The sequence below is a fragment of the Mustela erminea genome, chromosome 6, assembly GCF_009829155.1.
Source record: "Mustela erminea isolate mMusErm1 chromosome 6, mMusErm1.Pri, whole genome shotgun sequence".
NCBI lineage: Eukaryota > Metazoa > Chordata > Mammalia > Carnivora > Mustelidae > Mustela > Mustela erminea.
In genome coordinates, this window is record NC_045619.1 from 58719500 (window position 1) to 58745716 (window position 26217).

Here is a 26217-nt window from a genome sequence, read left to right on the forward strand (position 1 = left end):
CCCTACTGAGGCTCCTAACTTACGGGTAGGCTGTCTCTTGCAGTTCTTAGTGTGACCCTAGGACACACAGTTCAGCAAAAACCATCAGCGAACCCTGAGGATCAGGATGTCCTCCTCACAAGTCCTGGAGAGTGCTTGACATGCCCGAGGGCTGTGCTGTGAGGCTTCAGGTAGAAAGAGCCAGCGGGCCCACACATGCAAAGACCTGAGTATTTCTTAGGGTCTGAGAGTGGGATGTCTAAGGTTTGAGGGGTTAACTCTTTATTGGCTAATTTAAAGCAAAAGAGCAGGGGTTGGGGCATGTGAAGGGGAAGCAGGGTCGCTCAAGCAGGCAGTTCTTTCAGTTACCCAGGGCTTTCTGAAAGAGGAACCTTCATGTGTGGGGGCTGTCTAGTTCCTTGTTGGATGGTTTGTTAGTAGTTGTGTCATACCGCTGGCCATGTGCTTATTCAGGATGGATGTGCTTTGAAATGGATGCGTCAGCAATCCAAAGCTTAATGTCAGGCACTTAGACTGTTGAGAGACTGACCTGTACATTGCACGGTGTTTAGCTGCATCCGTGGCCTCTGCCCACCAGGTGCGGGTGGCCCTCTCCCACCGCCAGCTGCGTCAGCCAAAGACGTCTCTAGACCGAGAACCTCCGCCGTAGCGTCAGTCTCTCATCCCCACTTTATCTACTAAGAGTTTTTCTTTAGCCAACTGGATGAGCCTCCTCTGACCTTCCCTTTCTCTGAACTTGACTTACTGTCCAGCCAGTGTGGTAAGCGTATGTTCCGGGGAAAAAGCCATTTGTAGTCAAGTGTTTGAGAAATGCTGAATTAAAGACTATTCAAGAGATTTCTTTCCTGTGGGAATTTGTGATAGTCTCGTGTGCTCAATGCTCTATGCATCTCCGAGAGAAGCTCACCCATCTAGCATGTCCCAAGCTCACTGCTCGTTGTAGTGGAAACCTTTCATTTTTCTGGCTGGCCAGCAACGAGCACGCATCCTCGTAGTGTTGGGTCAGTCTATCTGTCCTACGTAGAACAGGTTGGAGGCGCTGCAGAGGAAGGAGTGGGCCTTCCCTATTCCCTGCCCCGCTCAGGCATGCATGGGTCAGGCGTCCGATGCTTTCCTCTGGAACGGGAGGTTCTGAGTGAGCTGGGGTGGGCGGCAGTGGTGGTATCTGCAGTGGGGCCGTGAAATCTTGGCCAGGCTGTTGCTGTTCCTTGCTGGCCTTGTTCTAGCTCTGTCCTTGTCCTGTGGTCTTCAGTTCCTGTCTGTTGCCTGAGCTTGTTCTTCCAATCTCTTCTCAGTTCTCTGAGCTTTTACAAACATCCTTCCCGTTTTGGTCCAATCACCGAAGTCGGTTTTCCTCATTTTTAACTGAATGATTCCTGACTGATGTGACCCGTGGAACCGGTTGGAAATGTTGGTTAGATGCATTGCTTTGTGTCCCCTTGTGTTGGCTTATATTTTCTATTATTCAGCTCTCCCCAGTCTGGGGCATTATTCCCAAGCTTTGTCAGGACAGCAGCAACCTATGTCAGGCACTGTGTCTCCCATGGTGCCGCACAGAGCCCGCCCGCCAGAAAGGCTAAATGCAGAGGTGGTAGGACTGCACATGTGCCCCTCCCTCCGCCAGATGGCTTGTGGCTCTCTAGCTGCATGACCGCAGCCACCACCTGCTGCTGAACCTTGGAGGCTGGGGACAGAAACAGGCAACCTGGGCACCGCAACGGACAGTATGCGGAAGCCAGAATAAGTGACGAGGTTCTCCTTCTAGGGCCTCGATCAGTCCACAGACATTAGCAGATGATTGAGAAGGAGAATAATCGACAGAAATTGAATGGTAAAGAGCAGCGAGCAGTGACAGCTGGGAAAGGGCTCATGGCTCAAGGAGGGAGGAACGGTAAGAGAAAGGAGGGAGGCCTTAAAATCCCCATGTGATGCTGCTGGGGGAAGCCAGGTCCAAGAGCACACGTGTCTTGTAACGTGAACCCAGACTCTCTTCCGCTGTGGTGATGTGTTCTGAGAGAATGTTGTACTCCTCGTGGCTGTGGGTACAAGACGTACTGGAAACGCCACGAGAGGGAAGGGGAGTGTAAGCAGAGAGTATTCAAGGTTGGCACCAAAGGAACAAGTGAGGCCTTCGGTGCCAGTTTATCTGCGTTGAAGTATTTTAGAGGGCGTCGTAAACTCATTGCTCACTGGAACTTGGATTGGTATTCTTTTTTTCTTTTTTTTTTTTAAATTTTTTAAATTTTTTGTTAACATATAGTGTATTATTAGCTCCAGGGGTACAGGTCTGTAAGTCGCCAGGTTTACCCACTTCATAGCACATACCTTCCCCAATGTCCATAACCCCACCACCTTTTCCCTACCCCCTCCCTCCGGCAACCCTCAGTTTGTTTTGTGAGATTAAGAGTCTCTTATATGTGCTTGCTTCAGCAGCACATATACTAAAATAAGAGTCTTTCATGCTTTGTCTCCTTCCCGATCCCATCTTGTTTCATTTATTCTTTTCCTGCCTCCCAACCACCCCCCCCCACATTGCCTCTCAACTTTCTCATATCAGGGAGATCACATGATAATTGTCTTTCTCTGATTGACTAATTTCGCTAAGCATAAATTCTAGTTCCGTCGGTTTGGTATTCTAAATACTGGTTAGAGATGGCGAAGATATGTGGGATGGGAACTGGAGATCAGGGTCAGAGTAGCTGTGGGGACATGTCAGAGTAGGAAGGCTCTTTGAGCAGTGGCAATTGATGCTGTCTAGTTGTTAGTATCTTGGTTTCTAGACCATCTGTCTGGGTTGTAAGGATTGGGCTTTCACAGTAGCATGTCAGAAGAGTTGGCTCGTGTCCACTGGGGGCATGGATGCCCTTGAGAGCTCACCCGGGGCTTACTGGGTGGTAGACTAGACTTGGCGAAGAAAACGAAGTCTTGTTTCTTTTCTTTTTTTTCTTTTTAAAGATTTTATTTATTTATTTGACAGAGATCACAAGGAGGCAGAGAGGCAGGCAGAGAGAGAGGGAGAAGCAGGCTCCCCGCCGAGCAGAGAGCCCGATGCTGGGGCTCGATCCCAGGACCCTGGGATCATGACCCAAGCCGAAGGCAGAGGCTTTAACCCACTGAGCCACCCAGGCACCCCCAAAGTCTTATTTCTACCAGTTAGTAAAGATGAAGCTTCAGGCATGGTCTCTGTCTGGTTATATCTTTGGTGGGAACTGGACAAGGCTGAGTCTCCTCATTTATAGAAGTTGAGTATCTTTTGAGCCTGGAGGGATCAGGCATGCAGAAGCATCCAGTGCTCTTTTCTCTTGCCAAGGTAACCTTTTCCCAGGCTAAGACTGAAAGGCCAGACACGATCGGGTTGATATTTCACTGGTTTCAGTGTCTGAGGTAAAAAATAAATGTACTCTGATACAGGGGGCTTATTGAGCAACTGTTTCTATGCTGGGCACTTGCAACTATGGGAAGTTGTGACTGAACATTGAAAATTAGAATTGAAAATAAGCAGAAAGAATGAAAGAGAAAACATGGGAAATTTAACCTTTCTTTCCCCAAATTTGGGAGAAAAAAAATCTCTGATAATGTATCACAATTTATCTTTCTCCGTTAAGAACAAAGGTAAAATCAAAATACAAAATAAACCTTTCATGGAGTTATCGTTTGGTGTTACATGTTTTAGGAATATTGTGAGGAAGCATGAGAACATCCATGGAAATATCAGTGGATGTGATGGAAGGACCATGTGGTAGATTTGTAGGGAAAGTGATTTGTCTCTACTGAGACATAGGAACAACAATAATAATAAAAAATTGTGAAAAGAGTATTTGAGAACAAATTTATAACTGACAGAAGAGCCCAAAAGCCATCTAAACGACATACTAAGAGACACAATAGGATATTTTTTCATTGGACAGTTTTGAGAAAAGAGTATTATCGCCTTCCAATTATGGCTTCATGTCTCTTTTCCCCAAAGGCACGTGTACTTGAAACCCTTCCTGGCCCCTGTAAGAGAAGATTCTATGGTACTGACGAGATTGTGTGTATTAGAATCACTTCTCCTGGAAAGGAGACACTAAAGGGTACTCGAATAAAATATTAAAAATTATGAAGGACATAACAAAGGCCAATCAGTCCTTTCTTTTCCCCAGATCCCATAATATGAGAACAAGGGATATTTGATGAAATTAAAGAGTAGCAAATTAAGTGCTAATAAAATGAGATAGTCACTTATATAATTCATTACCATGGGAGGTCACAGAGGCAAATTCTGTGGCTGGATTAAATATGGGGCCGGATAATTTTATGACCGCTAATGATATTTTTAACAGTGGAGGCTGATACTGCAAGAGAAGTAATCCTATTACATCCTCCAGGAGGTGGTTCACGGGGACCTCTGGCAAGTGGTGTCTGAGAAGTGTGAGAGCCAGCATCGTGGGTTCTAACCTTTGGTGGGGAATTGTACTAAAAATTAGTTTTTAAGGTGGATGGATGCCCTCAGGTTTTCCTCATGCTTGAGTTCCAGCTTCTCCTGTGGAGATCCATAAGTTCTTTAATCAGAAGCATTGGGGTGTGAAGTTCCATAATTCAAGGTGAATAAGTTCCAGAGATCTAATATACAGCACCTTGAATATTGTTTTATGTTTTTTTAAAGATCTTATTAGAGAGTGAGTGAAAGTGAGCCTGGGGAGGAGCAGAGGGAGAGGGACAAGCAGACTCCGAGCTGAGCATGGAGCCTAACTCATGACCTTGAGATCATGACCTGAGCTGAAATCAAGAGTTGGACACTCAACCGACTGAGCCATCCAGGCCTCCCCAGTGTGACTGTTGTTAACAATATTGTATGGTTGAAATCTGCTGAGAGAGTAGACTTTAAATGTTCTCCACCCACTCAAAAAAGGAGAAAAAAAAGTGGATAATGGGTAAAGTGGTAGATATGTTAATTAGCTTGATTGTGGTGATTATGTCATCCATACAGATGTATACCTTTTTTTTTGAGAGAGAGAGCACAAGCAGGGGGAACAGCAGAGGGAGAGGGAGAAGCAGGCTTCCCGCTGAGCAGGGAGCCTTATGCAGGGCTTAGTCCCAGGCCCTGGGATCCTGACCTGAGTAGGTCAGGGCAGGCAGATGCTTAACCAGCTGAGCCACTCAGACCTCCCCTCAAGACGTATATCTTGAACATATACAGTTTGTCCATTATACCCCAGTAATACTAGGGTAACGGAAGTAAACAACAAAATTTTTTTTTTTAGAAAAAGCAGTTGGGAAGATATTACCCAGAATTTGATAATTTCTGGTCTTGAGGACCCATTTATTTTATTTATTGAATGGCACCCACAAGTCGGGCACTTTGCTTAGAGTTTTAAAAATCTGTTGGGACTCTAAACATTTTGACCAATCAGTGCATTCGGAATAAGGGGACTACACTAAAGTCTACTATAAAGTTGAAATAAGTACAACAAAGCAAAGGAATAGCTCAACCTGTATGATTCAGAAAAAGTTTACAGAGAAGGTGGCATTTGAATTAAGTCTTAAAGGGTGGTGGGAGTTCACTCTATTGGCAGGATAACGAAGGGCTAAAGGAACAACCAGCATGCATAGATCCAGAGACAGAATGTGACATAATTGCCCATGAACTCCTGGTAGATTAGAAAGCCTGCAGCACCAGCTTGGAGGGATAGAGAGGGAGAAGAGGGGTCCTATCAGGTCAAAGGGAGCCAGGTGGTGAGGTCTTGCGATTGCCAGAGATGTCTCTCCAGTAGCCGCGCTTCCCGTGGTGGTCGTGTGGGTGGGGAGTAGAGAGGAGGTGGAGAGGGGCTTCCAGAAGGGGTCATGTGATGGATCAAGGACGGCCCCTCAGAGCCCTGGCCCCCCACAGCATAGGCTTCCCTCTCTTGGCCACTGTCAACAGTTGCTTGGTGGTGAGTCTTATATTTCACACGACTCTGCCTCACTGATTTTTACTGTCTGTCTGAAATAATCTTTACAATAAACCTAATCACTCATATTAGTAGTTTTTTTTTATAAAAGAGAAACAATAAAATCTTCCCTTTCTTTGAGAGAGGGGTTCTTATAGGTCTTATAAATTAGGCTGAGTCTGGTCTTATTTCTTTGGGCTTTACCTAGAACCCATCTTTGGATGGGGAAGAAGAGGCAGATATCGTTTGCTTGACCTTGGACTGTGATGTTCGCTCAGCAGATGAGCAGGAAACCATACAGTGTCTTGGAGGAGCAGATGGATTAAAATGTTAAAAATCTGTTTTGTTGGCGTGCCTGGGTGACTCAGTGGGTTAAAGCCTTTGCCTTTGGCTCAGGTCATGATCCCAGGGTCCTGGGATCGAGCCCTGTATCAGGCTTTCTGTTCAGCGGGGAGCCTGCTTCCTCCTCTCTCTCTCTCTGCCTGCCTCTCTGCCTAATTGTGATCTCTGTCAAATAAATAAAAATAAAATCTTTAAAAATAATCTGTTTTGTTAAATGATTTCGGCTAACAAAATAATTTAATTAGAAAAAAAAAAGCTCCCAGACTCTGCTCCTTATTCAATGATACTTAAATAAGTGTATCATTATTAATCACTCAGACTCTGACTTGGAATTTCTACAGTATTAATATTGATAAGAAGAATCATTTGGAAATGAGAGAGAATGTCTTTGTAGAAACATGGTCTTATTTTTGTGGTGGATGCAAATACTGTATTATTATTATTGTTGTTGTTGTTGTTATTTGTGTTGTTCCATAGTGCAGTAGGCAGTCAGCAGTTTCCCGCCCATATTAGAGAGAAATGTATACGGTGGTCCCCTGTTATCTGTGGGGAATGTGTTCCAAGACCACCCCCAGGGGATGTCCGAGACTTTGGACAGTGTTGGACCCTATATCCAAACTATGTTTTTTCCTATTCATGCACACTGATGATAAATTTTAATTCATAAATGGGGCACATAAGAGATTAACAACAGTAACTAATAATAAACTAGAACAGTTATAACAATATGGTATAATAAAAGTTACATGAATGTGATCTCTCTCTGAATACTTGATTGTATTTCCGTAACCCTTCTTGTGATGAGGCGTGATGATAAAATGCCTGTCTGAGGGGAGGAAATGAGGTGAATGACGTAGGCATTGTATGCAGCATAAGGCTGCTATTGACCTTCTGATACCTCAGAAGGAGGAGCATCCCTTGTTGGACCGCACCTGACCCCAGGTAACCGAAACCGTGGAAAGCAACGTCGTGGATAACTAGGGCCTATTCCTCTTCCACAATAGTTCTTTAAGGCTCTTCTAAAAGGAAAAGGTGCTAGAGGGATATAAAAATGAAGTTAGTTATAGGAGGTAAATGGCTAGGTGCTCAGTTTACTGTGAAGTCACCTATGTGGTAGAGCATTGGGGGATAAAACTGAATTACGATGGAGATATACCCTGTGTTTGGTGTTAGTCACTCACAGTAAGATCATGACTCACAATATAGTGAGGACAGGAGACCATTCTACCATGACTCCTTGATGAACTAAATCCAAGTTGTGTAGTACAGCTGTATCCAGAGGTTAGCTCTATCTGGCGAGCTGGCAGTGTTTTTCGCAAAAGCTAAGGGCTGGGTTTAAAATAGAAACTACAGTTAACTCGGAGAGATGGAGGGTAGGATCAGGGTAGGGAAGAGCATTTCAAAACAGAAGCAATAGAGATATCTCCCAGAATTTTGAACACCTTGTTTTTTTTTTTTCCTTTCCCTTTTTTCTGTCTTCTGTCAATGTTGTAACTTTTTTTTTTCTTTTTCCCAAAAATTTTATTGGGGGAAAACTACAAAACATTTACAGTACATTGTTTACAGTCACAATTTGTAGTGAACTGATTCCCCAAAATATATTACAACTCAGGTTGAAATGTTGTAACTTCTAATACATTTTGAAAATGTCCCTTTTGAGGAAAGAATGGGCTACATCATACTTGCTTCTAGAAGATATAAATCTTGTCAGTAAGGGGGATAGTGATCAAGGATTCCTTTAAGCCCCAACATTAATTCACTTAAGTATTTATTAATCATTTGTTCTCCTGGACTGGACACTTACAAATAAGTCTTTGCTGTCAGAAGTGAGGCACGCAGCACAGGTAACAACATTTTCCTCCCGTTAGACATAGCTATGTATGCTTCTGGTTCCCAGTGTACTACTCGGTTTTACATGTAGAGTGCCTTTCTGTGACTGGGTTTCTTACAACAAGGTTCTTTATTTGTAATTGTGTAAAAAAGAAGTATAAGCTTTAAAAAGAGCTTTGATGCAAAATGATGTAACTTTTCAAGGACCATGTATAGGTGAATATATTTATTAAGAAGTGTTTTTCTTTCCCCTTTAGACCTTAGCTGGATCTCCAAAGTACAGGTGAATCAACCCGCAGTTCTGAGGCGTGCAGAACAAATCCAGGCTCGCAGAACTGTGAAGAAGGAGTGGCAGGTAAGGTTGCTTCTTGAGCATTCTGCCCCTGTAGTGTACAATGCCTGGTCTCTTCCCTCAAGGCCACAATATTGAATTTCACTCAAGATGCATCTAAACTTAAAAGATTGCAGCTGTCCATGACTTATTTTAATAATTCATATATGATGATGATGGGTTGGAGAAAGATAACACATTTATCCAAACAGGTTAAAAATCTTATCACTCTTGAGTGGCAAAGCCGCAAATGAATTTGAGGCATCTTTATTCATGAGTGAATTAAATGGCACATTTCCTCAACACATTTATTCAGCTCCTTAGACATACCTTCTTTGGTTGTCTTCTATTTTAATTTTTAAGCCGTAACATTGAAACCTGATGTGTCTGCTGTTGAGGCCCTTAGGCATAAGCGTTGACCTTCTTTGACCATTGTGTTTACCTTACTATTAATTTTCATAAAGCATTTTCCAAAACTCAAAAAGTGATGTTTCATAGGGACTAGTGGTCAGCATACCCTTCAGTGTATACTGACCAACGATGAGATGTACGTCATAGGACTAAGGAATTCAGAGTTCATGTCACAAGTGAAGCAAAATAGTGTGATTGAATCCTTTAGGAAGACATTTTACATTTTGCTCATCCTTGGGAATATTCCAATGGAAAGATAAAAGGAAATTCATTAGGATGAGTTAGGAAGTGTGAGTATTATTTTAGAAATGGAATTGAATTAGAGTGAAAAAACAACACCACCAAAGAAATTAGAGACTCTTTTTCAAATGTTTTATCCCAGATCCCAAGGCTGGAGGTAAAATATTAGACAGAAACCCTCTTCTTCCCAAGTTCTGTCATATGGTAGCTTTCAGGGGCTCCTAGTGGAGGAGATGGAGAGGTCTGGTGTGGGGAGGCTTAATCTATTAGGATTTCACTTTGGGATACCAATGGAAGGCAAAATAATTTTTTAAAGATTTTATTTATTTGAGAGAGAGAGAGAGAGAGAGAGAGAATGCATGTGCATGGGGGAGGGGCAGAGGGCAAGAGAGAATCTCGAGCAGAATCCCTCCTGAGCCAGAGCCCAGTTCAGGGCTCAGTCTCACAACCCTGAGATCATAACCTGAGCTGAAATCAAGAGTGGGATGCTTAATTGACTGAGCCACCCAGGCACGTGGGAAAAATAATTTTTAAGGCCTCTGTAATCCTCTTTTATTTTATTCTATGCAGTGTTCCTCTTGTTGGTCACTCTTGAGTAATGTTTATATCACATATGAGAAGGAAATGCCTTAGAATAGTATAGATGTCAGATTTTAGCACCCATGTTTGTCTAATGATTTCCTACTAAGTAACTGGGTTGGAGATGATTTTTTTTTTAATCTTGTTTTTACTTTTCTTAAACCAGGCTGCTTGGCTCCTGAAAGCTGTTACCTTTATAGATCTTACTACACTTGCAGGCGATGACACATCTTCCAACGTTCAAAGGCTCTGTTATAAAGCCAAGTATCCAATCCGGGAAGATCTCTTAAAAACTTTAAACATGCATGATAAAGGTAACATTGTTGTGTATAATCTGTCTCTGTTTACCTCTTTACAGTACTAATTACTAAATCTAAGAGGATTTAAGACAAGATTCAGCTGCTAAAATGATAACAGCAATAAAATCCACAGGAGAATTGTATACATAGGCAAATAATTGAGATTCTTCTCTGAAAAACAGCAGGGAGAGAATCTGAGTCTCATTTTTAGGTCAGTTCTTTCCATCCTGGATTAAAGTTGCTGGTAGAGAGTTTCTTTATTTTTCTTTCCAGTTCTTCAGTGTGGGAAATTTTCTGTCTAGTGACTCTAAAATACTGATTCTCATTCCCTAGCCACATGTGCAAAAGCCAGTCTCATTACTTAATAATCACATCTCATACATAAAGTATTTTCTGTGAGTAAATGAAATACTTTTGAGAATAAAATGCAAATGGGGAATATTGCATGCTCGTATATTAGGTTAGATCTTTTGAAAAAAAAAGTTATATTCACTCTCTTAGTATACATGAAAGAAAGGACTTTCTAAAGTTGCCATAAGTTTAGAATCTTAACATCTTAGGAATGGAGGTTGAATGGATCAACCTTTGAGAGTTTATCCCCTTTTTCTAAATGAGGAAACCAAGGTCTGGAAGGCTAAAGGGTATTTCCAAGACCATGTGCCATAGTACTCACTGGGCTGATTTTAGGAGCCATGTCTTTTGGTGGAGGGATGCTTCGTGATTCCAAAGTGCTTATTGGTAATGAATTTGCAACTGGAAATGTGGCATCAGCCCAAAGCAGGTATTTTATCCCAAATAATTTGAAGATAATTTATAGACCTAAACAACTCCACAGCTTTTGGAAAATATGTGTCTTTGGGGTTGACAATAAAAACACCACCTACGTATAGGCATTGCTATACAAAATTGAAGTAACAACTTTGGAGGAGAGGCTGGGGAAGAATGGGGCAACTGTGTAGGAGTCTGTGTTCTTGCTTTGTTTTATAGTGGCTGTTCGATTTTTATTTGATTTCTTTAAATTTAAGAGCTTATTCCTCTGAATGAGGGCTCCAGATCCAGATTTGTATTATTTCTTGCAAGAGAGGGAAGAGGATTAGTTAAATATCATTTTGCTATACTACCCTGTCAGGTTCTCATCCACTTTCTTCATCCCCTGTCTGTTAGCTGTACAAATCTGGATTATGTGACCTACATGAAATAAAATATTCTCATTGAGTCAAGCCCATTATGTTGACCGCTTAGGAGTCTTTAAAAAGTGGCATTATGTTGACCTCAAAGACCGGTGCATCACAATTATTTTATTGCGTGACTTGAACAAGGAGCAAATGATCCCTGTTGTCAAGGACTGGAAAGGAATGTGGGGAGTCAAAACTTTTTCATTCGGTGCAGTGTCTTAGGGGAGTTATTTCTCCTCTCATTTTGAGTTCTGCCAGGGTGTGGTGTAAATCATGAAGAGCCTCTTGTGCAAGTTGAACTTCCCATGAAACAGGCTGTTATGATCTTTTTTCCCAGGGCTCACGACTGCGGCCGTTTGTGTTTATCCCGCGAGGGTGTGTGATGCTGTTAAAGCGCTGAAGGCCGCAGGCTGTACCATCCCAGTGGCTTCAGGTAAGATTATTGGGAGGGAGACAAACCATAAGTGACTCTTAATCTCACAGAACAAACTGTGGGTTGCTGGCGGGAGGGAGGTTGGGAGAAGGGGGTGGGATTATGGACATTGGGGAGGGTATGTGCTTTGGTGAGTGCTGTGAAGTGTGTAAACCTGGTGATTCACAGACCTGTACCCCTGGGGATAAAAATATATGTTTATAAAAAATAAAAAATTAAAAAAAAAAAAAGATTATTGTGGCTTTTGCAGCCTGTTTCCAGTTTTCAACTCAGACACCTGAGGGTTTTGTATACAGTTTTATACTAGGATTTTAGTTAGCTTTATATATTTAATGATTTGTATTTACTCATTCTCTCCATATCTACTTGCCTCCTAAGTAGCAGACCACATTCATTCCCCAGAATACAGAACCGTGTCCTTGCCCTTACGGAAACTTGGTTGTTTAGGAGGAATAAGTAAGTTTAAAACGTCATAATGCAGGATATGTAGTAGTATATATGTAGAAGATGATAATAAAGACACACAGAAGGTACAGTTGTAACTCGGAGTGGAGAGTGATTTATTTTGCGGAAGTTGGTGATGCTCAGAGAGTAACGGTATTCACAGGGGAGATGATACTGTGTTGGGGGGGTCTTAGAGGGGGAAGGGAGTTGGCGGTGTTGCTGAAACAGGGAATAACCTTTTAAACAGAGGAACTAGCCTGTGGGAAGGCACAGAAGCATGTTCAGGGAACCGAAACACAAGTGGTTTGTCATTGTCAGATCTAAATTGGGATTAAGTTGGGGCGGGGGGTGCCCTGGGAGTTGAAGCTAGAGATGGTAGATCTGGGCCAGATCACATAGGGGAAAATGGCCCAGTGAGGGCATTCAGGGCCTATGCTGGTGTTGGGGAACATACTGCAAGGTTTTCAGCAGAGACATGTCATGATCAGCTGCATGATATTGTGAGTTGGGGGGTGGTTGTGGGTCCAGTAGGGTGGGGTGACGGGGAATTAGGGAGACTTATGTGAGAGGGGAGGAGTGCACCCTAAAACCTGGGAGTTTAGTAAAGACAAGAGGGTATGTTCAGGAGTCATTCACTTGAGAGAGACTCAGGAGGACTGGACTGGGCATGAAAGAAAGAAGAGTATTTAAAGCTTCTGTATAAGTGAGGGTGTAGAGTGTGTGTGAGTATGAGTGAGTGTGTGTGTGTGTGTGTGTGTGTATGTGGAGGGATAGATATAAAACTAGATTGTACTTTTAGAAGATGTTAAGAGAAATATCTTGGTGCTTTAGAAGAGGAGTCTAAAAAGATGATTATTTTATTAGGGAGACATCAAAGAAACACATAGTTTTGATATACAAGCTATTTGTGAAGATTCTGAAAGTGTTCGGCAGCTACCTTAAATTTTTCATCAGCCTCATTCAGTTCAGCTTTTCTTTTGCACAACAGAGAAACATCTTTCCTCTAAGATAGCAGACCCAAGGAATTTAATAACATCAAGGAAATACGAAAGGTTATCTTTAGTAATGGAAATGGAATTAATGATGCACGTGGGAAAAATGTTAATGATTTTTCAGAAGTATAGCTGTATTTTCTTTTTTTTTAAATTTACACGTGGCCTTGCTCTTCCCAACTTGCCCCTGCCCCTGGACAATATTAGGTCCTTTTCCCACCTGCAGTCTCCTCCCTTTATTCTCATCTGCTTGGCTCTTTAAGATAGGCAATGGGAAGAACCGATTTTGCAATTTGGTTGCTACAGCCATAAATGTGAGTGAGTAAATCAAGACTACAGTGGTAACCAATTTGATTAAGAGCAGAATTCGTAATTAACCAGTCCATCAAGACGGGGCTCTAGCTACTGTGTTTTATGACTGTCACTATGATGATACATATTTTCTTAGTTTCTGTTTACTTAAAGCCCTCTTAGGAGCATCTCTGCAGAAACTTAATTTCAGGTTTTCAAACTATAAAATACTAATATTTGTCCTAACACCAATACCATATGAGGTGACATTCCGTTTCTTCACACTTCACTTTGTAAGACAGGCGTGAAGCTCTTTAGTGTCATTAATGCTTTGGTCAAAATACTGTTTTGTTTTTGTTTTCTTTTTTTTTGTGTGTGTATGAGGTTCCTTATTGAGCTACTCAACGACTGAAATGGTCTTCCTCCTTCCCTCTCTCCCTCCTTTTCTTCTTTCCTTCCCTCCTTTCTTTTCTCTCTACTAGTGGCCACTGGCTTTCCAGCTGGACAGACTCGTTTAAAAACACGATTAGAAGAGATCAGATTGGCTGTGGAGGATGGAGCTACGGAAATCGATGTGGTGATTAACAGGACGTTGGTGCTGACAGGCCAGTGGGAAGGTATTTGCAAGTCCTTACCTAAAAGGGGGACATAGTGCTAACCAGGGGAATCAACAGTGAGGACTGGAAAAGAGGCAGCATGTTTTGGAAGTCACTGTTCTAGGTTACACATCACTAGATCAGAGGGTAAATTTCAGAGAAAACGTGGCTGGTATCGATCATGGCTTGTTCCCCTCATCGATCCTTGGCAGTTGCCCACACGTATGAACTTTTTAGATCCCTTCGAGTGCTTAGATGAGTGGCTATTTCTATGCACTAGATTATTAATTTTTCTATTCTCTACTATTTTATGACTCATGCATAAATCACTCTAGGCAAGTCATTTATGCAAAGTTTATTTTAATAGGTGGAGGAAACTTCCCCTTTTTAATGTTAATCTTTGTGGATTTTGAGAATGTGGGATTAGTAATAAGTCTGCTAAGTCTATTTTTACTCCTGCTGTTCTTACACATAATTCCTATGGATACTATTTTATATTTACCTTTGAGATTCATGATTTACTATCACACCGATTATGATAAAACATTACCCATTTCAATAACTAGCTATTGTTTTTTTAATTAGATATTAAAAAATAGATTTGACTGGTGCCTTAAATATACTTTGTATATTAGAGATTGTTGATATCTAAAATAAGTACAATTTTCTACTTTACAAAATCAGTATAAAAGTAGTTCAACTAAAAATTTTTTTAATCAAATCATAAGATAAAGCCAGAATAATATGTTATCTCTTTAGATATGTGAATATCAAATACATGGTATATTTTATTCTAATTACAGATGTTGTACCTGCTTGCTGTTAAAAACAAAAATTCTAATCTGTAAGAAAGGAAGTAGATGCCTCGCATAAACTAATCTGCTAGAAATAACCTCAATAACAGTATAATGCACAACTTTTCAGACTTTTTTCTCTTCATATTCACACATGCAACTGATGCCCTTTTTTTAAAAGTTTAAATAAAAAGTAATATTATGCTTAATGTATTTTTTTCTTAATCTATTTATTGCACTTGCCAATATTTCGTGGGTATCTTTCTGTGACTCTCATTCATCAATCCATCTAGATTGTCAAATGTGAATCCTAATTCCATTGTTTATCCATTAAGAATTGCTTTTGGTTACAGAATATCAATGATTTAGTCAATAGTTTATTTATTTATTTGTTTGTTTGTTTAGTCAGTAGTTTAAACCTCAAGGATTTATGTTCTTCTACAAAGTCTGGAGGGAGATATTTCAGGGGTACTTTGGCAGCCCCACAAAGTCCTTGGTCACTTACACTACTTGGATCTTCCTCTCCCAAAGTGTGTGGCTTCTATCCCTGTACTTAAGGGCACTCCATTGACTGAGGTCGCTTCTGATGCTCCAGCCTTTCCAGCCGTCTCCCAAATAACAGGAAAGAAGGGCTCTCCTCTCCTAAAAACCTACCACAGTATTTTTGCTTCCACCTCTTTGGCTCAGACTGAGTTATGTGGCCACCGTGGCTGCAAGTAAGGCCAGAAAATGTAGTTTTTTAGCTTAAAATATTGACTACATTCCTGTACATTCTTAGTAAGTTAGATGGTGTACATATCTGTGCCCAGACGGAAAGGACTGAGGGGAGTTCTAGCCTGGAAGGACAGTGTGCCATAAAGAGCCAAGTGGGGTCTGACAGTAAAAAACTTAATAGCAAAGGGCCGTGTGAAACCACAATAACAGAAATATTTAAATGAGAAGAGCTAAGAAGTCGGAAGGCACAGCTGTCAGCTGTGGGGCAGGTCACACCAGAGATTTCAGTAGCTCCGAGAGCATCACGATCACCGTTACCACAGTTCTGAATGATCTAGAAGGAAATGTTGAAGCCGTTCGTGTTGCCCCACTGCCAACTGTACTCAGTAGCATTTTTAATCCTTACCCAGTTTAAATTCTTGATAGTCTACAGATATCTTTTTGTGCTTTTGATTTTTGTTCCCTTTTTTATGGTTCATGTGAGCTTTGGCTGATTGCAATCATTCTTAAAAGGCATATTTTAAGTGGGTACCCTTTATCCCTATATATTGATTCTTGTTTCTTCTAGTCATAGATTTCAGGGAAAAAATGAATATGCATAATATTGCAAACAAATTTGGAAATAGACTATGTGATTTAGTTAGATAAAAAAAAAAAGCTATATCCCCTGTATGTCTTTTATTAAACAATTGTAGACATAGAAGTATAGTTTCTATTATAACTTGTGCTCTTGTCTCTAGAATACTAATTGGGAAATAAAATATAATAGGAGATGGGTTTTGATGTAATTGTCCCTTAATGAACTAGGAATGGTTGTTTTTAGGAACTGATAATTTCCTAATAACAGGCATTCATGCAAAATATAATAACACATCTTTGTCCTCAACCATACTTTTCTATTAACTTTTGTATGGTGTTAATAACCTCTTGACCCAAAACAAATTGAAAAGGAACATTTAATACTAGAAATTTAATTCTAAATAGAAACCTGCAATGACTGAAGCCTTTTTTTCCCCACTGTAGTATTTTTCTTAATTTGCCTCAATTTGATTACGTATTATATTTTTCAGTGTCACGCTTTCATATTCGCTGTTTACTAAAATATGAGCCTAAAATTGATTTCTTGGAATGTGCAGACAGAAATGTCTCAGGCTAATACATGTTCAAATGCAGGTCCCTCTCATCTGTGCACTGAGGAATGTAGGACAGTGGCTGGAGCATGAAAGGAAGGATCCCAGTTTTAAAGCTGACCATTCAGAGTGTATCCTACCCATGTCTTGTGGTCGCAGGGTCCACAGTTTCAGGGGTGAACTCAAAGAGAAGACTGGAAGAGGGGCTTGTACTCCTCTTCTTGAATTCTCCCTGGTGACAATTTGAAATCTCTACTCCTTGAGCTTCTAAGTCTTCTGCCCACCCACCTTGAGGCTCCTTTCCTCTTAGTGGAAGACGGAGCTGCTACTTCTCAGAGAAAACAGATACCACTAGACAGGAACTCCCTCAGGGTCCTTACAGCAGGCTCTGTTTTCCTTTGTTTCTTCTTTTCTCCTTCCTCCTAAGTTTGGTCCCTTTGCGGCAGCTCCCATCTCCTCCCACATTTCCGGAGACCTTACTCCATTTGTCGGCCATTTTTTTCCTGCTGTGTCTTTAGTTTCTGTCTCTACTAGCTCATTCCCATCAGCATCTAAACATATCTAAGCTCTTCTTATCCATTAAACACACACACACACACACACACACACACACACAGACTCACATGCCAACATTCCCCCTCATCCCCAGCTAAGTCTCCCTTTGTGTTCTTTCCTTCATGGCTAAAGTTCTTAAAAGAGTCATATTTACTTGTTTTTCCTGAATCTGCACAAACCAGGATGCTAATGACCTCTATTTTTCTGTGCCCGGGGAATATTCTTCGTTTGTTTGTTTAGCTTTACCATTCAGCATTTGGCACAGTGCACTGTCTTCCTTCTAGAGATATTCTCCTGTCGTGGCGTTGGTGACCCTAAATTTTCAGGTTTTCCTCCATGTTTCTCATTACTCCTGTGTCGCTGTGTCTTGTTTGCAAGCTACTCTGCCTCCTTCAACATCCCGGAGGTGTTGGTTGTCCTTAGGTCCTGTCCCAGCAAACTCTCAAACTTCTCCTCAGACTCTGCATACTCTCCCTTGGAAATGTTCTGTCTTCACCAATTTCAGCCACACCATGTGCTAACGACTACAAAATCTCCTGAGCACGGGAACCAACATCCACCAGACTCCGGAATGCGTGCTCTGTTTCCCTGCTAAACCATGTTGCTTTTTCATGCATCATTTTATAATTTTTTTTAAAAGATTTTATTTATTAATTTGAGAGAGCGAGCACAAGCAGTGGGGAGGAGGAGAGGGAGAGGGAGAAGCAGGATCCCCACTGAGCCTGGAACCCGAGCCAATGCAGGGCTGGGTCCCAGGACCCCAAGCTTATGACCTGAGCTGTAAAGCAGTTGCTTAACCGACTGAGCCACCCATGTGCCCCTCATGCATCATTTTTACATACATCGACCAGTGACTCTTGATCAAATCAGAGAATCTAGCCATTTTAGAAGGAAATCTATTAAAAAAAATATTTGACTGGGGCACCTGGGTGGCTCAGTGGGTTAAAGCCTTTGCTTTCGGCTGAGGTCATGATCTCAGGGTCCTGGGATTGAGCCCCACATAGGGCTCTCAGGGAGTCTGCTTCCTCCTCTCTCTCTCTTTGCCTGCCTCTCTGCCTGCTTGTGATCTCTCTCTCTGTCAAATAAATAAAAATTTAAAAAAAAATTTAAAAAAACATTTGACTTGAACACTTTCTCTTAAACACAGTTTAATTTCAGAATTGTGGTATCAGCGACGGCATTATCCTGGAGCACAGTAACGCTCCCCAGGCTGTGGAAATCTCCGAGATGACCCGCCCCCGGCTAACAGTTCAGGTCGCTCTACCCTTTGACTTCACATGCCTTTTTTTTTAAATTTTTGTTAGTGTTTTTTTGCCGGGCCTTTTGCTGTTAAGCTTTTTACCACCAGATCCTGATTTGCTCATTATGGAACACTGTCTTTGCCTGCCTGTACTTCCCTCCGCCTTTTCTATTCGGCCACAGAAATGTACCCCATTACTAGAAGGGAGCAGAACTCTGGGAGACTAGAGGGCTGATAGCACATCTTTGCATCAGACGGACCTTGGTTGGAATCCAGGTCTACCATTAGTAGCTGTTTTCTCTTAGGCAAGTTACTTCTCTGTGTCTTCTGTTCCTTCTCCTCAAAATAAGAATAATGCATCCACTTCCCAGGGTTATAATGGGGATTCAGTTAGATGATGTATGTAAATCGATCATCGTCTTGCTTGGCCCAGATGAATCCCTCCATGCCAGCTGCGGTTTCTTCTCTTTCCCTCTCCTCCTTCTGCTGTGATAGTCTGTTGTCAAGGGAAGTAACCATAATAGTACATGTATTGAGTAAATGAAGTAGAACTCTAAAAGGCTTGGATTTTAGTCTTTGTAATTTTGATAATTTATACCTAGTCCTTGGGCAAACACTTCACTTCTCTCTGCCTCCATTTAAATAAGCTACCAGTGAGGGGATAAAACTTAATGATTTCTATAGTCCTTTAGAGCTATAATGGCCTGTGATTTTATATTTGGTGTTTTCATTGTGTGGGAGTATTATTCCCTTGATAAGGACCTGTAATACAGTATTTTTTCATGATGATATTAAAGTCGACATCTAAGTTGCATTTCTTAAACAGCTCTTTGAAGAAAGCATTCACCAGAAGGGGTTCATCATCTCATAAATCTTATTGAACAGGTTTTGAAAATTAAATACATCCCATGCTCTGTAAATACAGAGGTATTCATTTCTTACTTTTTTATGACCTCTCTCTGCTGCATACATTTACCTTAATATATTACCAGCGACATGGAAATGGTATCAGATTCTGCCTCGTTCAAGATTCTCCCAGTTCTTTGAGCTCAGGACCTAGAGCTGACTTTACTAGTCTTTGGAAACCCATTCCATACCGGAACATTTTCCAGCATAGTGTGTTCGGTGTCATACTTGGGAATATTGTTTGTGTCCTGTATCCAGAGCCCTAGTTTACCCTCTTCAGTTCCTCAGCCCCGACTTGCTCTCCTAAACTTCGTTTGTGGCGTACGTGCCTCACACTATTAAGAGTTTCAGGGTGAGAGAATGAAATATTTGGGCCAATGCAATTGTGTCTGTTATTGTGTCTTAGGAAGTGGATCCTGAAAATCTTGCATCTGGGCAAGATTCTCTTGTTTGCTTATTTTTGCATAGGAAGGATGGTAGAAGGAACATCTCTTAAAAGAAATTAGAATTTTTCTTTGTTTTGTAGAGCTGTTATTCATAATACGAGAAAAGCAGTCTCTAAATCTATAGACACTGTTTGGGGAGGAATCACATAATCTATAATCTGTGCTTTCTCTTTTTGGGGGGTTGTTTATAACAGAAAAATTCTGGAGATACTTATGGCAGCTGTAGGCTTTTATAGTTTTTGTTTTTAGGCTATGATTCTTTAAAACTTCAAATACTATTGACCAAAATGTGTGTGTTTTATCTCTTGTAGGTTATTTTACTACCTGGTGTTTTAGCTCTTCTCTGTTTTAGTCTTACAAGATTAATTAGTTACCTTGGTGGATGAAAACTGTTCTTGAACATTTTGTGACTTTTTAAGTTTCAAAGGTTGCTGTACAATTTATATTAAGTGTTTTACTGTACATATAATTATCTTTTCAGGCCATTCTTGTGCAGTGTTGAACATCTTTCTGGTACTCAAAAAATAATTGCTTAGATATATTCATTAACAGTTATTTTTTAAGTGTCTTTGAATAGCATGAAATATAAAAAGGAAATCTACTTTATGACTTTTAGATAGGAAACATTGTCTTTAAACAGTGGAATTTTTACTAAAATCATAATTTGTATTCATGAAAGCTTTACTAATCACATAGTTTTCTTTGTCTACAGCAGGGCTTTTCCAGAAAAACCTAACTGATTGCCAGGAGCCTCACGATTAAGAATATACTTTCTTTAGAGGTGGAAGCTGGAGAGAAATAAGATCATTTTGAATAGAGAAAAGTGAGACGCTATAGAAGCAAGCGTCTGCTGACACAGGGAGGCAGAAGGTAGCACGGGTTGTCAACCGTTTGGGATGCTGTCCAGAACAGGGACAGTGTGGCCCCCTCTGCTCCTTGCATCTACAAACTCATCACACAGGTCTTTCCCACTGTGGCTAGGTTCTCTGATTCATGTCAGTGAACACACTCCATAAATACAGCCTTCTCCTTGTTTTTCAGCTGGGAATGATGAGCAGAAGGTCAGGCTATGACCTCCATTTCTCCTGCTCAGTGTCGTACTAGTAGGAGGGATGCTGGGGGGACAGACAGGAGACAGCTCCTCTGCTGGCTGCTACCCTATTGATTACGCATCTACAATGTCATGCATCCTGGGTTTCTAGTACACCCACTTTTGCTACTCCTGAAAACCTCATTAGAAGTCAAAACATTTATTATCAGGTTTTTAATGTGACATCACGATGCCAGCCACTTCTCTGGTGTATGTGTTTTGTTATATTTTGCATTATTCTGACTAATTTGCAGTCATGGTGTTTGAATTCCATTTTCGTTTGTCAGTCATTTTTATAATGGCCTTCCAGATTATTATTTTTCTGTTATGTGCAAGAATTAGTCTTTCTTTTTTTTAAATGGGGGAATTTTTAGTTTCTGTAATGTTTGAATTTTTAACAGGGAACATGGATAACATGTGAGTATGGGAGCAGAAAAATTAATAAAGGCTCTAGGGAATAAGGTCATGATATATGAAAAGCTGTAACGGTAGGACGTTTACTGAAGTATTGTTTGTAATAGCAAAAAATCTGAAACCTTAAGTATTATTGGATGCACATGATTGAATAAATTATTTATAACCATGTAGTGGGAGATTGTGCAGCCATTAAAAATTGTGCTACAAACCTCTATTTATTAATATGGAAAGATATCTGTGATATTTCGAAGGGAAAAAGCAGGTTACCAAATAGTACATACCATATACAATCATATATATATATATTTGTTTGTTGTTTGTTTATAAAACGGAATGAGGGGTGTCTGGGTGGCTCAGTGGGTTAAACCTCTGCCTCCGGCTCAGGTCATGATCTCAGGGTCCTGGGGTAGAGCCCCGCATTGGGCTCTCTGCTCAGCAGGGAGCCTGCTTCCCCCGCCTCTTTCTGCCTGCCTCTCTGCCTACTTGTGATCTCTTTCTCTGTGTCAAATAAATAAATAAAATCTTTTAAAAAAATAAAAAATAAAAATATAAAAATAAAAAACGGAATGATTGATAATCTCAAAAGCCCTTTTGTAAGAAAAATATCTAGATGCTAAATAAATTACAGCAGCATATGTGAAATGTGTCTTTTTAACATTTTGAATAATTTTAAACTTATAGAAAAGTTGCAAAAATCATGTATACAACAGTTTACTCTTCACTGAGATTCCATAGTTACAAATTCTGCCCCATTTACTGTTTGCCTTTTCATTGTCTCTTTGGGTGTATGTATATATGTGTGTGTGCATGTGCATATATATAAAATTATGAACATGTAATTGTTTTAATTATTTGAGATTAAGTTGCTGGCCTGTCAATCCATTACTCATAAACATTTCAGTGTGTATTTTCTAAAAACAAGAACAGTTGTACCAAGCCACAGTACACCATCAAAATCAGGAAATTAACATTGCTACCATACTACCATTAAATCCACAGACTTTGTTCATTTTCCAGATTGTCTCAGTAATGTTCTTTATTAGTTTTAGGATCAGTTGTTACATGTCTCTGTAGTCTTCTTCAATCTGAAACAGTCCTCAATCTTTCCTTTAGTTTGAAGAGTAGGTGCCTATTATTTTGTAAAATATGCTCCATTTGGGTTTGTTTGGTGTTTTTCTCATTATTAGATTTAAGTTATATATTTTCGGGAGAAATACCACAGAAATATTTCTCAGTTTTCCCCAGTGCATTATTTTAGGAGTTAGAAGATGTTGACTTTTCCCATTATGGATGATGTTAATTTTTAGATAGCTAAAGTGCTGTCTGGCAAGTTTCTTCATTGTAAAATTAGTATTTTGTGTTTTAAGAAGTAATTAATACAGTATATGAATGAAGGTATCTCAAAGACTATGTTAATATCCTGTTCCTCATCTAGCTTTTATTCAGTAGTTTTAGCATTCATTCGTAATTCTTCTGTTATTACTCTGGTAGTTGTCAAATAGTGATTTTTCTAATTCTGTCATTTCTTCTATACTTTTTAGTTAGCATTACCTTCTCCTCCCCCACTTTCTTCCTCTCTGTAAGAACTCCTGGAGTTCTTTTTTACTCAGCTGGTTATAATCTATTGCTATCATTATTATTTTGGTACTCAGATTATTCCAGATTTGGCTAGTGGGAGCTGCTTCAGATGGCTGTTCTGCCCTTCTGACATATTTGTAGTATTCATTGAGAACTTCCTTGAATTCTTATCAAAGATACTTCAGGCTTAAACTTTAACTTTTTCTGCCCGAGCTCTGGAATCAGCCATTTTTCCATGAAGCTCTGCTTCCTTTTATTGAAGACTGGTATTTAGAAACCAAGATCTGGGCACTCAGTGTGCTCATTGCTGCAAAGCTGTGGTTTCTTGACCTTCTCAGTGGATAGATCTAGGAAACAGATGAATGTTTACATAAACATGATGAACACAATATAAACACACATGCATTTATATCTGTTTGTCCGTCTTTCTGTCATCTATCTATATCAGAAACTATGAATTCACACTGATGACTTCCTTACAAGCTGATATCACCTGGTTATTCTTGCCCTTTCTCTTTCTATATGCCCCTCTTTCTTGTCACAAGAAATCTTTTTTTTTTTTTTTATTTCACTTGTATGTGGAATTTTTTTTCCCCACAAGAAATCTTTTTCCCATTATCCTCAATATACTTATTTATTTGATCAGTTGTCTTGTATGTAACAGTCTCTTGACCAGACAGCCTGTCTCCCTGGTCTAGTACTGTGCACTCAAGCTGGTTGAGCTTACAAGTCCTCCAGAACTCCCAGAACTGATGAGGATATCACCCCCTAACCCTAATCTGGCAGCACATGAGTCCAGAGTTTCCCATGGTCCCCGTGACATGCCATTTCCAAGTTTACCTCCCCCTTCATGGCAGTGAGCACCTGGGAGTATTTCAGCTCCCCCACCTCTCTCTGGCTAAGAGCTCCCACGAAGTAGAGCTCCAAATTGTCTTTCTAAACCAATAACAAGAAGCTGTTTGGGCTTAATTGTACCAATGTAATGTTTTGTAACCAATCAAAGTTTACCTTCATTTTTATAACTGCTTCTTATTAAAGGTGGATCCAAGAGAAAAAGTGAATTGATTACCTTCATTTTCATTTAAGTAATTACTTTTACATTTATCCCCTGGATTTGAGATGTCTTTGAGATCCAAAACTAAAGGTCTCCTATCCAATCTTGAGTAGAAAAATGATGCTTGAGTAGAAAGTTCAGTAACTTTCCCAAGTGACACACAGCTAATTATTGGTCAAACAAGTGCAGAAAGTCCTGATTCAGACAAGTGAACTTCACTACAACAAATGTGCTCTTCTCATCCCATCCAGAAGGCTCATAGAACAATTCATAGATTTTCTTTTTTAGTTTATTGAATCATACAAAATTAAGTTATTTTATATTTCTGAATTATTCTGGAACATTTCAATTTCCTCTGCTTTGTTTTCCCTGAAAGAAAGGGTTGTGATGCTCGTCTGTGATGTTAGTAATTTGAACTCAATGGGAGTTGACATCCCTTTAGGTTCCAGGTTTCGATTATACTGTTATACTAAGTTCTTCAGTTTATTTTCTTGAGAATGTATTTTAACAAAATACATGTGTATGCCTGCCTGCATGTATGTTTGTGGTGGGATAGAGAGAGAAAAGTGTGAGGAAATTTTAGGCAAGTCATTCATCTCTTTACATTTCACTTTTTGCATATAAAATGTGGAGGTAAGTGCCAGCCACCCCACAGGGATATTTAACTGAGGCATAGAAAACACTGAGCATTTTTGAAGGAAGATGCTTTGAAGACTTAGGTGGTTTCTCATTCTTTTCAATAGCTGCTCCTTATGAAGAGTTTTTTGGAAAGAGGATCTGTTGAACCTGTTAATTCCACTGTAATTTCCTTCACATGTGTATTCCGGTAGCAATTATATAAATCCACATCCTGCTGCTGTCCTTTCCTGCAGATGTGGAGGAAAATCCATCCATTTGTTTTTCTATTGTTTTGCTCATCTGTATCGGAAGGAAAGTGACAGTTGAGTACGTTAGAGGACATTATGATCTGAGATTGTCTAGGTTACGTTTCAGCCATCAGGTCACTTGGATTTGCATATGTCATCTATTACTATGATGTCAAGGTGCTTAAAACTACCTGGACACTAATAATGCTTATTTGTGGCTTTCATGATTTGTGCTGGAGTGAAGTGGTCTATTTTCCTTACATGTTAAAGTTGTAAATTCTAATGCTTGCGTGAGTATTAAGACAGTGCTTGTTCTGTTTTGTTTTTCAAAGTTACTTTTGCATTTCTGGAAGTATATAAGGAAAAGTTTGGAAATCTAGTATTGAAGGATTAATACCTACTAACAGCCTTGTTCTATTCTAGCCATATATATTATTGTATCTAATTATCACAAAAATATGTGAGTAAACTGAGGCTTTCTAAGTGATCAGGCTTAGGAAAATTGAATGATTCCTATAAATTTACTTAACTAGCAAATAGCAAAGCTCTTATCCCAGAAATCTGGGAGCATGGCCTCCAAGTTAAGAATGTTTTTGAGGGGGATGCCTGGGTGTCTCAGTTGGTTAAGCAGCTGCCTTCGGCTCCGGTCATGATCCCAGCGTCCTGGGATCGAGTCCCACATTGGGCTCCTTGCTCCGCGGGGAGCCTGCTTCTCCCTCTGACTCTGCCTTCCACTCTGTCTGCCTGTGCTCGCTCTCGTTCTCTCTCTGACAAATAAATAAATAAAATCTTTAAAAAAAAAAAAAAAGAATGTTTTTGAGGGGCGCCTGGGTGGCTCAGTGGGTTAGGCCTCTGCCTTCGGCTCGGGTCGTGGTCTCAGGGTCCTGGGATCGAGCCCCTCATCAGGCTCTCTGCACGGCGGTGAGCCTGCTTCCCCCTCTCTCTGCCTGCCTCTCTGCCTACTTGTGATCTCTGTCAAATAAATGAATGAAATCTTAAAAAAAAAAAAAAAAAAAAAAGAATGTTTTTGATATAGTAAACATTTTCCCCCAGCCTGCTTTCTAGGCCCCAAAGAGGTTGTGTTTATGTTCTTTAAGAAATGTAAGTCACAGTATCCCTTGTTTTTGTAAGTCCCTCTCTGTTGGAACCTAATAAGCACTCAGCAGTAATGACCACCAAGGCCAGCAGCAGGAAAACTAGTAGTTGACATTCCTTGAGCATTAACCTATGTACCAGAAACTGTCCTTAGCACTTTATACATATGGTCCTACTTAATGCTTCAAATAACTCCTTGAGGTGTGCATACCTCTATCATCCCCATTTTACTGAAAAGGTGACAGAGACAAAGTTTAAGAGTTAATTGTCCAGATCAAACAACAAATGAGTTTTGGCACTGCGGTATGAATCCAGGTAGTGGGGCACCCATACTGTTGCCCACACTGTAGCAGACTCCTCAGTAAATATTTTTTATATAAAATTCTGAGTTGGAAACTAATGAGACCAATTCAGATTAAGTTAAATGGAAAAGGCATCTGTTTGGAGGACATAGAATATA

General features: G+C 40.3%; 1 protein-coding gene across 1 annotated transcript in view; it reads left to right on the plus strand.

Moving 5' to 3' along the window:
* DERA (deoxyribose-phosphate aldolase) overlaps positions 1 to 26217 on the plus strand; it is a 114808-nt gene that overhangs the window by 38233 nt on the left and 50358 nt on the right. The window contains exons 2-5 of the mRNA XM_032347436.1: positions 8339 to 8436; positions 9809 to 9956; positions 11454 to 11549; positions 13759 to 13893. Of these exons, the coding sequence (XP_032203327.1) occupies positions 8339 to 8436; positions 9809 to 9956; positions 11454 to 11549; positions 13759 to 13893 (477 nt within the window). The remainder of the gene's footprint in view (positions 1 to 8338; positions 8437 to 9808; positions 9957 to 11453; positions 11550 to 13758; positions 13894 to 26217) is intronic.